Genomic DNA, 12,244 nt, shown 5'->3' with positions numbered 1-12,244 from the left:
TATATAAAGGAACAAGAAGGGCAATTAGCATTTGTTAGGCCCTTCTATATGCAAAACACCATGACAGATGCTTTCCATATGTAATTTCATTAACCCTCACAGCAACCTAGGAGCAGGCAAGAGGATTCCATTTTATAGATGGAATGCAATGGAACACCTTTACTCCACCAGATCCTTCTACAACACTGACCTCATGGGTCCCTCTAAGTGAGATTACACATATCATTCGCAGCTCTAGAACACGGCCCCATGCTCAAGAAATGTTGATTCCTCCTCTCCTTTCAGCTACTCCTATTTCCTAGAAATTGACACACTAAAATATTCTAACATAAAACACAGAGGTCTTTAAAAAAACACAGATTAAGATCCATAAACTGCTGGAAAACTGCTCCCCACCTCAAGCCATACCATACCTCCTACTGACACTTTCTTAATTGTCAGTGGTAAGAAGACAAAATGTAGCCAGTGCAGTTAGAAAGCAGAAGGCTTTCTACAGTTTTGCATTTTAAGTGTATAGTTTGATGCATTCTGAAAAAACGTATACACCTGTGAACCCACCACCAAATCAAAATTTAATATTTTGATTACTCCAGAGTGTTCTGTCATGCCGCTTTGAAGTTCACCCTCACTCCAGCCCCTCAGATCCCCAGGCAACCACTGATCTACTTTATTACTGTGTTACTGTGGATTAAATCTGACTGTTCTAGTAGAATCATGCAGTGTGGACTATTTTCTATAAGGCTTTTTTCACTCAGCATAATGTTTTTGAGATTTGTCCAAGTTGTGTGTATCAACAATTTGTTCATTTTTATTGTTGAGCTGTATTCCGCTGTTTGAATATATTAAGATTTGTTTACTTGCTCATCTGGTGAAATATTTTGGTTGTTTCTAGTTTGGGGCTATCATGAATAAAGATGCTTATGACATTTGTGCACAAGTCTTCGTGCGGACAAATGTTTTCATTTTTCTTAGGTCAATACTGAGAAATGGAGTTGGTGGGTTGTACGGTTTAATTTTAAAAGAAATTACAAACTGTTTTCCAAAGTGACTGTCCCTTTCCCTGTCTGTGTTTAAGAATCTCTCTTTATCACTGATTTTCAACAACTTGACTTCTCTTTTTTTTTTTTTTTGCTTCTTGCTTTTTTACAGCTTTATTGGTGTATAATTTTCATACAATAAACTCCATATACTTAAAGTATATCACTTGATGAGTACATATATGACCATGCCCACAATCAAGATTATAAACACATCTATCAGCCCCCAAAGTTTCCTCATGCTCCTTTGTAATTCTTCCCTTCCTTCCCTTCCTTCATTCTCCAGGCAACCACTGATTTGTATTTTGTCATTACAGATTAGTCTGCAATTTCTAGAATTATGTAAATAGATTCACACAGTATGTGACACAGCTCTTTGTCTCTTTCACACAGCATCACTCTTTTAAGATTCATCCATACTGCTGCAAGTTATCAATGGTTTATTCTTTTTATTGCTAAGCAGTATACTATTGTATGGATATACCACAATTTGTTTATGCATTCAACTGCTGATGGACATTTGGGTTGTGTCTAGTTTTCGGCTATTACAAATAAAACTACTATGAACATTCAGGTACAAGGGCCTGATTGGACCTATGCTTTCTTTCTTTCTTTAGGGAAAATCCTAGGAGTGAAATGGTTGAATGTATCATAGATACATGCTTAACATTTTATGAAACTGATCAGCTGTTTTCCGGCACAACTGCACCGTTTCACATTCCTATCAGCAGTGACTGAGAGTTCCTGTTGCTCCACGTCCTCAATAACATAGAGCTACTCTCTACAGACATTCTAGTGGGCGTGTAGCAGTAACTCATTGTGGCTTTAACTTACATTTCCCTAACGATGTTGAATATCTTCTCATGTGCTTATTTCCCATTCGCGTATCTTTTTTAGTAAAGTGTCTGTTCAAATCTTTTACCCATTTTTTTTTCAGAAGTCACAACTAGTTCTGATATTTTATTGTTCCAAGGATATCTTAGTTTATTTTTTTTTCAGGTATTGTTGACATATAACATTATGGTAGTTTGAGCTGTACAACATAAGGATTCGTTATTTGTATACATTGTGAAATAATCACAATAAGTCTAAATGAGATCTGTCACCAGATACAAGTACATTATTTTTTCTTTTATGAGAATTTTTAAGGTCAACTCTCTTAGCAACTTTCACGTATTCAATATAATATTATTATCTATGGTCAGCATGTTGTTTCTGACATCTCATGACTTATTTATAGCTGAAAGTTTGTACCTTTTCACCTTCAGGCATTTCACCCCAAACACCTCCTGCCTCTGGCATCTGCCAGTCTGTTCTATCTGAGCTGGGATTTTTCTTTTTTTTTTTTAAAGATTCCACATGTAAGGGAGATCATGCAGTATTTGTCTTTCTCTGAGTTATTTCACTTAGCATAATGCCCTCAAGGTCCTTTCATGTTATCACATGGCAAGATTTCATTTTTTATTTGGCTGAATAATATTCCATTGTATATCTGTACCACAGTTTCTTTATCCAGTCATCTGTCATTGGACAATGGGTTGTTTCCCTATCTTGGCTATTGTAAATAGTGCTGCTGTGAGCATAGGGGTGCATATATCTTTTCAAATTAGCGTTTTCCATTTCTTCAGAAGTGGGATTGCTGGGCCATATGGTAGTTCCACTGTTAATTTTCTGAGGAAATGCTATACTCTTTTCCATGGTGACTGCACCAATTTCCATTCCCACCAACACTTCACAAGGGTTCCCTTTTCTCAACATCCTCTCCAACATTTGCTATTTCTTGTCTTTTTTTTCTTGAATTTTTGAATTTTATTTATTTTTTTATACAGCAGGCTCTTATTAGTTATCTATTTTATACATATTAGTGTATACATGTCAATCCCAATCTCCCAATTCATCACACCACGCCCCACCCCCCGCCACTTCCCCTCCTTGGTGTCTCTATTTCTGTGTCTCTACATCTGTGCCTCTATTTCTACCCTGCAAACCAGTTCATTTGTACCATTTTTCTAGGTTCCACATATATGCGTTAATATATGATATTTGTTTTTCTCTTTCTGACTTACTTCACTCTGTATGACAGTCTCTAGATCCATCAACGTCTCTACAAATGATCCAATTTTGTTCCTTGTTATGGCTGAGTAATATTCCATTGTATATATGTACTACATCTTCTTTATCCATTTGTCTGTTGATGGATATTTATGTTGCCTCCATGACCTGGCTATTGTAAATAGTGCTGCAGTGAACATTGGGGTGCATGTATCTTTTTGAATTATGGTTTTCTCTGGGTATATGCCCAATAGTGGGATGGCTGTGTCATATGGTAATTCTATTTTTAGTTTTTTAAGAAACCTCCATACTGTTCTCCACAGTGGCTGTATTAATTTACATTCCCACCAACAGTGCAAGTGGGTTCCCTTTTCTCCACACCCTCTCCAGCATTTATTGTTTGTAGATTTTCTGATGATGCCCATTCTAACTAGTGTGAGGTGATACCTCATTGTAGTTTTGATTTGTATTTCTCTAATAATCAGTGATGTTGAACAGCTTTTCATGTGCTTCTTGGCCATCTGTATGTGTTCTTTGGAGAAATGTCTATTTAGGTCTTCTGCCCATTTTTGGATTGGGTTGTTTGTTTTTTTAATATTGAGCTGCATGAGCTGTTTATATATTTTGGAGATTAATCCTTTGTCCGTTGATTTGTTTGCAAATATTTTCTCCTATTCTGAGGGTCATCTTTTCATCTTGTTTGTAGTTTCCTCTGCTTTGCAAAAGCTTTGAAGTTTCATTAGGTCCCATTTGTTTATTTTTCTTTTTATTTCCATTACTCTAGGAGGTGGATCAAAAAAGATCTTGCTGTGATCTATGTCATAGAGTGTTCTGCCTACGTTTTCTTCTAAGACTTTGATAGTGTCCAGTCTTACATTTAAGTCTCTAATCCACTTTGAGTTTATTTCTGTGTATGGTGTTAGGGAGTGTTCTAATTTCATTCTTTTACATGTAGCTGTCCAGTTTTCCCAGCACCACTTACTGAAGAGACTGCCTTTTCTCCATTGTATATCCTTGCATCCTTTGTCATAGATTAGTTGACCATAGGTGTGTGGGTTTATCTCTGGGCTTTCCATTCTGTTCCATTGATCTATATTTCTGTTTTTATGCCAGTACCATATTGTCTTGATTACTGCAGCTTTGTAGTATAGTCTGAAGTCAGGGAGTCTGATTCCTCCAGCTCCGTTTTTTTCCCTCAAGATTGCTTTGGTTATTCGGGGTCTTTTGTGTTTCCATACAAATTTTAAGATTTTTTGTTCTAGTTCTGTAAAAAATGCCACTGGTAATTTGATAAGGATTGAACTGAATCTGTAGATTGCTTTGGGTAGTATAGTCATTTTCACAATATTGATTCTTCCAATCCAAGAACATGGTATATCTCTCCATCTGTTTGTGTCATCTTCGATTTCTTTCATCAGTGTCTTACAGTTTTCTGAGTACAGGTCTTTTACCTCCTTAGGCACGTTTATTCCTAGGTATTTTATTCTTTCTGTTGCAATGGTGAATGGGATTGTTCCTTTAATTTCTCTTTCTGTTCTTTCGTTGTTAGTGTATAAGAATGCAAGAGATTTCTGTGCATTAATTTTGTATCCTGCAACTTTACCAGATTCATTGATTAGCTCTAGTAGTTTTCTGGTAGCATCTTTAGGATTCTCTATGTATAGATAGTATCATGTCATCTGCAAACAGTGACAGTTTGACTTCTTCTTTTCCAGTTTGTATTCTTTTTATTTCTTTTCCTTCTCTGATTGCCATGGCTAGAACTTCCAAAACTATGTTGAATAATAGTGGCGAGTGGACATCCTTGTCTTGTTCCTGATCTTAGAGGAAATGCTTTCAGTTTTTCACCATTGAGAATGATGTTTGCTGTGGGTTTGTCGTATATGGCCTTTATTATGTTGAGGTAGGTTCCCTCTATGCCCACTTTCTGGAGAGTTTTTATCATAAATGGGTGTTGAATTTTGTCAAAAGCTTTTTCTGCATCTATTGAGATGATCAGATGGTTTTTATTCTTCAATTTGTTAATATGGTGTATCACTTTGATTGATTTGCGTATATTGAAGAATCCTTGCATCCCTGGGATAAATCCCACTTGATCGTGGTGTATGATCCTTTTAACGTGTTGTTGGATTCTGTTTGCTAGTATTTTGTTGAGGGTTTCTACATCTATATTCATCAGTGATATTGGTCTGTAATTTTCTTTTTTTGTAGTATCTATGTCTGGTTTTGGTATCAGGGTGATGGTGGCCTCATAGAATGAGTTTGGGAGTGTTCCTTCCTCTGCAATTTTTTTGGAAGAGTTTGAGAAGGACGGGTGTTAGCTCTTCTCTAAATGTTTGATAGAATTCACCTGTGAAGCTATCTGGTCCTGGACTTTTGTTTGTTGGAAGATTTTTAATCACAGTTTCAATTTCATTACTGGTGACTGGTCTGTTCATATTTTCTATTTCTTCCTGGTTCAGTCTTAGAAGGTTATACCTTTCCAAGAACTTGTCCATTTCTTCCAGGTTGTCCATTTTATTGGCATAAAGTTGCTTGTAGTAGTCTCTTAGGATGCTTTGTATTTCTGCAGTGTCTGTTGTAATTTCTTTTTCATTTCTAATTTTATTGATTTGAGTCCTCTCCCTCTTTTTCTTGATGAGTCTGGCTAATGGTTTCTCAGTTTTGTTTATCTTCTCAAAGAACCAGCTTTTAGTTTTATTGATCTTTGCTATTGTTTTCTTTGTTTCTATTTCATTTATTTCTGCTCTGATCTTTATGATTTCTTTCCTTCTGCTAACTTTGGTTTTTGTTTGTTCTTTTTTCTCTAGTTCCTTTAGGTGTAAGGTTAGATTGAGATTTTTCTTGTTTCTTGAGATAGGCCTGTATTGCTATAAACTTCCCTCTTAGAACTGCTTTTGCTGCATCCCATAGGTTTTGGATCGTCGTGTGTTCATTATCATTTGTCTCTAGGTATTTTTTGATTTCCTCTTTGATTTCTTCAGTGATCTCTTGGTTATTTAGTAACATACTGTTTAGCCTCCATGTGTTTGTGTTTTTTATGTTTTTTCCCTGTAATTGATTTCTAATCTCATAGCATTGTGGTCACAAAAGGTGCTTGATATGATTTCAATTTTTTTAAATTTACTGAGGCTTGACTTGTGACCCAAGATGTGATCTATCCTGGAAAATGTTCCATGTGCACTTGAGAAGAAAGTGTAATCTGCTGTTTGGGGATGGAATATCCTATAAATATCAATTAAATCTATCTGGTCTATTGTGTTATTTAAAGCTTGTGTTTCCTTATTAATTTTCTGTTTGGATGATCTGTCCATTGGCGTATGTGAGGTGTTAAAGTCCCCCACTATTACAGTTACTGTCGACTTCCCCTTTTATAGCTGTTAGCAGTTGTCTTATGTATTGAGGTGCGCCTATGTTGGGTGCATATGTATTTATAATTGTTATATCTTCTTCTTGGATTGATCCCTTGATCATTATGTAGTGTCCCTCCTTGTCTCTTGTAACATTCTTTATTTTAAAGTCTATTTTATCTGATGTGAGTATTGCTACTCCAGCTTTGTTTTGATTTCCATTTGCATGGGATATCTTTTTCCATCCCCTCACTTTCCGTCTGCATGTGTCCCTTGGTCTGAAGTGGGTGTCTTGTAGAGAGCATATATATTTTTACCAATTTTTAAAAAATTGCATTGTTTATCTTCTTATTATTAGGTTGTCAGAGGTCTTTATATATTCTAGATAAAGTCCTTTGATGGATATATGTTTTGCCCATATTTTCTCTTAGTCCATGGCTTGCCTTTTCATTTTTGTCACAGTGTCTTTGGAAAAGCAAATGTTATTAATTTAGATGAAGCTCAATTTATTGGTTTTTCCGTTATCGTTTGTGCTTTTTATGTCTCATTTTAAAACTCTTTGCTAAAACACAGTAACTAAGATAGTCTATGTTTTCTTTTAGAAGTTTTAAAAGTTTTATGATCCACTGAGAGTTATTTTTGTATATAGTGTGAGGTAATAGTAGAGGTTCATTTTTGTGCATATGGATATCCAATTGTTCAGCATCATTTGTTGAATAGATTCTTCTTCCCCTATTGAACTACTTTGGAATCTTTGCCAAAACTCAATTGACTCTATATGTATGTGTCTGTTTCTGAACTCTTCATTATGTTCTATTTGATCTATTATGCGTAGCTTCACACCAGTGCAACACTCTATTGATTACTGTAGCTTTCTAATAAACCTTGAAGTCAGGTAGTCTAAGTCCCCCAACTTTGTTTTTCCTTTTTAAAGTTGTTTTGGCTATTCTAGGTTCTTTGCATCTCCCTATAAATTTTAGACAAAATTTGTCAACTCTACAAAGGCTACTGGGATTTTCAGTGGGATGGCTTTGAATCTACAGATCAAATAAAGCAAAACTGACATCTTAAGAATACTGATGGTGGTTGTGGTTGCATAACAATGTGAATGTACTTAATGCCACTGAACTGTATATTTTATTTCTTTTTTTAAAATTCTACTTGAACTGTACATTTTTAAATGGTTAAAATGATCAATTTTATGTTATGTATATTTTACAAGTTTAAAAATTTAATTAAAAAAACAATACCTATTCTAAAATTTAGAATGTATTACCTAATATATAATGGCTCATAAGCTGGCCAATTTCACCAGTCCACTCCTCTCTTCCTCCACCATCCCTCCCTAGACCTGTCACTATTAGCACACTGTAGCTAAAGGGACATGGCCGAGAGCACTGTGTTTTTCCATTTGTCTTTCCTCTGGCTTCTTCATCTTTTTTTAAAAAATAAACTTTATTGAGGTATAACTTATATACTGTAAAATGCAACCACTTTAGCGGAAAGTTTGACTTTTGATAAACCCATATACCCACGTATCTACCACCACAATCTAGATATAACATTTCATCACCCCAGGAAGTTCCGTCATGCCTCATTGATGTTAATCTCTCCCTAAACCCTCAGGTAACCACTGATCTACTTTCTGTCCCTATAGATCTGTGTTGTTTTCTCTATAATTTTATATACATAGAAACAGTTTGTACTGTTTTGGGTCAGGCTTCTTTCATCCAGAAGTGTTTTTGATATTCATCAAAACTACATGTGTCGGGCTTCCCTGGTGGCACAGTGGTTAAGAATCCGCCTGCCAACGCAGGGGACACGGGTTCAAGCCCTGATCCGGGAAGATCCCACATGCTGCGAAGCAACTAAGCCCGTGTGCCACAACTACTGAGCCTGCGCTCTAGAGCCCGTGCTCCGCAACAAGAGAAGCCACCGCATTGAGAAGCCCGCGCACCACAATGAAGAGTGGCCCCCACTCGCCGCAACTAGAGAAAGCCCACGCACAGCAATGAAGACCCAACGCAGCCAAAAATAAACAAATAAATTAAAAAAAAAAAAAAAACCTACATGTGTCAATAGCCTGTTATTTTTATTGCTGAATAATACTCTCTTGTATGGATATATTGTAATTTGTTTATCTCTTTGCCTGCTGAAGAACATTTTAGTTATTTCTACTATGAATATAGCTGCTTTAAACATGTGTATACGAGTCTTTATGGACATATGTTTTCATTTATCTTGAATAAATATCTAAGAGTGGTATGGTTATATGATAAGTGTATGTGTACCTTTATTAAAAGAACCCAGAGTTTCTTTTAGAGTCAAACTCATATCCAGTTAGTCATGGCTTTGGGCCTATGCACAGTCTAGTCCAGTGGGCAGCCAGGGACACTGGGGGCTGGGTAACTAAGTTCTAGCTGGGCATCTGATCTGTGCATACTGGGTGACTATGTCTGTCACAGCCTCGGGTAACAGGTATACCACATACTAAAAAGAGGATGGTTGTTGCTGCTCCAGATATCAAAGTAAATAGTCAAAGAGTGGTAGTAAAAATCAAAAATACTAGCAAATGGCTTTTATACCAAAACAAAACACAAAAGAGGCTGCAACAACTTTTAGACTTCAGCAAAAATCCAAAACATAACAACTAGCAAATAAATTCTTACCTCTGTGCATAATCTTGTGCTTCTCCCTCAGGTATGTCAGGCCTTTTATTACCTAGGGGAAAGGAAATGTAAAAAGATGGAAACTGAAATAGTGGTGTTTAGAAAATACTCAACCTTTCTATTTTAAAATGATCTAGGAAATATTTCATCTAACATCAAAAATTTGCCTTCTTCCCTTATTTTTCTTCTCTCTTTTGATTTTTTAACCTATCTTATCAAGAAACCATCTTTTTACATGGTATATAGAGTATGATTTTTAAGCAAAATTGATTATTGCAAGTTTAGACAACTGTAAAAAAAACCTACTTTGCTTGAATTCATTTATTTCCAAATCTGCAATCTAAAAAAGAGGCTTTCTGATGCCACAAATGGGAATTCTTTTGGATACCCTGTCCCATTTTTCAAGACAGATTTTAATATACAGAAATCTACTTTGCTAGTTTTAGCGAGAAAGAGCAGGGGGTTGGGGGGGAGATATTGTATCTAGAATCTAGATAGAGAAAATTCTGGTGAAAAACCTAACTTTTCTTACAAACCTTCCCTTTGTTGACTTCCTACCTTCCTCCTTGTCCCTTTCCTACCAACTCAACTTATCAGTGAGGGAACCTGGAAGAAAAACTTCTCAATATACTCACAGCAATGCTAACTTTTCCTAAAATTTGTTCAGGAATTCTTCCAGCTTTCTTCAGGACTTGATCCAAGGAACCCCCATCCTAAGAACAAGAATACCAGCCCATTTAGTGACAATGTTTCTAACTATTCTTTCAAGTGTTAAACTTCAGCAGGAAAGTAAATCTCACACATGACAAATCTTCCTAGAAGGGCACCCTTCGGTTTGTTCCAGATATCAAGTAAGACATGAATGTAAAACATTGTGGGAGCTGCCAAACAACTAATAACTCAAATCCTATGAATAATCATTAAATAAATTACTAATTTAGTGGTCAAAAATTACTAATTCAGTGGTCAAATTACTAATTCTACTGAACTGACAGAATAGAGTAGCAGTTAGGAGTGCAGACTCCAGTGGCAAACTGTCTAAATTTGCATCCCAACTCTTACTATCTAGTGGACATTGAACAAGTTACTCTACTTGTAAAATGTGGATGATAATAATTATAAGGCTATTATGATATTCATAGGGCTATTATAAGTATTAAACAAGCTCATATATATAAAAGCCCTTAGAACAATGTCTAGCCCATAGTAAGTGCTCAATAAATGTTTGCCATTTTGTCACCATTGTGTAAGTCACAACTTGCATTTGGCATTATCCTAACAAATTATATTTAATAAAATCCAAAGAAAAATGTCATAGAAAGCAATCATTCATTCCACAAATCCTACAAAATGCCATGCACTGTGTTAGGTTCTATGGGGAATAAAGATACAAAAAAGACCTAGCTCTTGTCCTCAATAAATTTACAAACTAGTAGGAGAAATATACGACTCAATAAAATATAACAAAACAGAATAAATGTATAGTAAAAGTGCTACACACACACACAGAAGAAGGGAGAATTCTGCCTTCACTTAGAAGATAGCATTTGAGCTGAAATCTTACTCAAAGAATGAGCATGATTTCCATACCTGGAAAAGGAGAGGGGCGAGGGGACAACAGAACAGAGCGGAAGCATGCTCCTAACCACTGGAGCGCCAGGGAATTCCCAAGAACAGCATATCTCAACAAGAGCAAAAGCAGAGAAGCATTAAATTGCTTAGTACTCCTGGGATGACATGCGGTTCATTCACTGTAGGTGTATGAAGAAATGCAGGGATGGATCAGGCTGGAAATGGCCATCTGTGGCCAGATCATGGAGCCCCACCAAGGAACTAAGACCTGACTTTACAGAGGCAGAAGGAAAGGTACCCAAACCATAGCAGCTGAGAGAAAGAGACAGGGCAATTAGCAAGCAGCTGATCAGGCGGAGATGACATGAGCAGGACCCAGGGCAGAGGCGGTGGAAAGGGAGTACGCAAGAGGGGATAACACATGTGGAGTGAAGCTGGCTTCTGTAGGGCTCGCATACAAGGGCCTTCCTATCCATGGAGGCTACATTTTAACCTGAGATCTTGAAAAAATGCTCACTCAAGGAACCCTCACGTGTTGAGACAGAAATATGTTCCTGCCTCTATGGCTTCGGGTGTAGCCAATTATCAGTCACAATATAAAATTACCCTAGAAGTAGAGATAATTCCTACAAACTCAGATTGATTTTCTAAAGTATCCTGTCTACACTGGGCAGCTACCATCGTCAACTATCATCTCTTAATCACCTCTGTGTAAGGCAGAGGGATACATGAGGAACTAGGAATGGGAAAAACTATAAGTACAGGAAAAAATATCCTCTGCCTGGGGAGACAGAACATATTCATAAAGAGGCAAGGCACCTTAAATCCTCCTCTGAACAAGGCAGGGAACAAACAGCTGAATAAAGAGAACACACACTGCTACAGGTGCTCAGAGGAGGAAGCAATTCCTGGACAAAGCGGCCAAGGGAAGGGCTCACGACACGAGTGACATACGGAAGCTGAGCCTTGGAGGTGGGTGAGATCTGGGTAGGAGAAGCAGAGAGGTGTTCCCACTGACATCCTGCCTCCAAAACCACCCAGCCTTTAAGATGCAGCCAGGCAATGTAAGGTCACAGAACAATGTATAACATAATAAAGAAAAGAAGGACAGAGAATAATCCCATTTTTACAAAAATTAAAAAGTGTGCATATACTCACACAAACCAGAATATCAAAAATGTTACCAAAATGTTCCAGTCTAGATAGTAAGATTATCAGGGGTCTTTGTTGTGCAATAGTTTCTTCTTTGTGCTTTTCTATGGTTTATACATTTTCTACCATAAATAAATGTCTTACCTTTTAAAATTACTGACCTCATTTATGAAAGTGGAGAATTAAATCTATAAATCAATTAACAGATACTTACTGAGCGCCCATTTTGTACAAAGGCATCATTAGGTAGCTACAACACTACCTGAAGGAGGTGAGAAAATAGGTAAGACTCATTCAGGGATACAGAGCTCTCAGGAAATGTTACCTAAAACAATGCTAAAAATAGATTATCAACTTAAAAAGTCTATGCTTATAAAAAGGATAGTTTGGACCAATGGCTTTCTATCACGGA

At 36.7% G+C, this 12,244-nt stretch overlaps 1 protein-coding gene across 1 annotated transcript in view; it reads right to left on the bottom strand.

Annotated features, from left to right (window-relative positions):
• Positions 1 to 12,244, bottom strand: part of MAP2K1 (mitogen-activated protein kinase kinase 1) — an 80,676-nt gene that overhangs the window by 26,938 nt on the left and 41,494 nt on the right. The window contains exons 4-5 of the mRNA XM_082383403.1: positions 9,744 to 9,821; positions 9,109 to 9,160 (exon numbers count right to left, since the gene is read on the bottom strand). Of these exons, the coding sequence (XP_082239529.1) occupies positions 9,109 to 9,160; positions 9,744 to 9,821 (130 nt within the window). The remainder of the gene's footprint in view (positions 1 to 9,108; positions 9,161 to 9,743; positions 9,822 to 12,244) is intronic.

This window comes from Balaenoptera borealis, assembly GCF_965194805.1.
Source record: "Balaenoptera borealis genome assembly, chromosome: 3".
NCBI lineage: Eukaryota > Metazoa > Chordata > Mammalia > Artiodactyla > Balaenopteridae > Balaenoptera > Balaenoptera borealis.
Note: the sequence above shows the minus strand (reverse complement) of the source record. Positions and strands in the feature narration are given on the sequence as shown.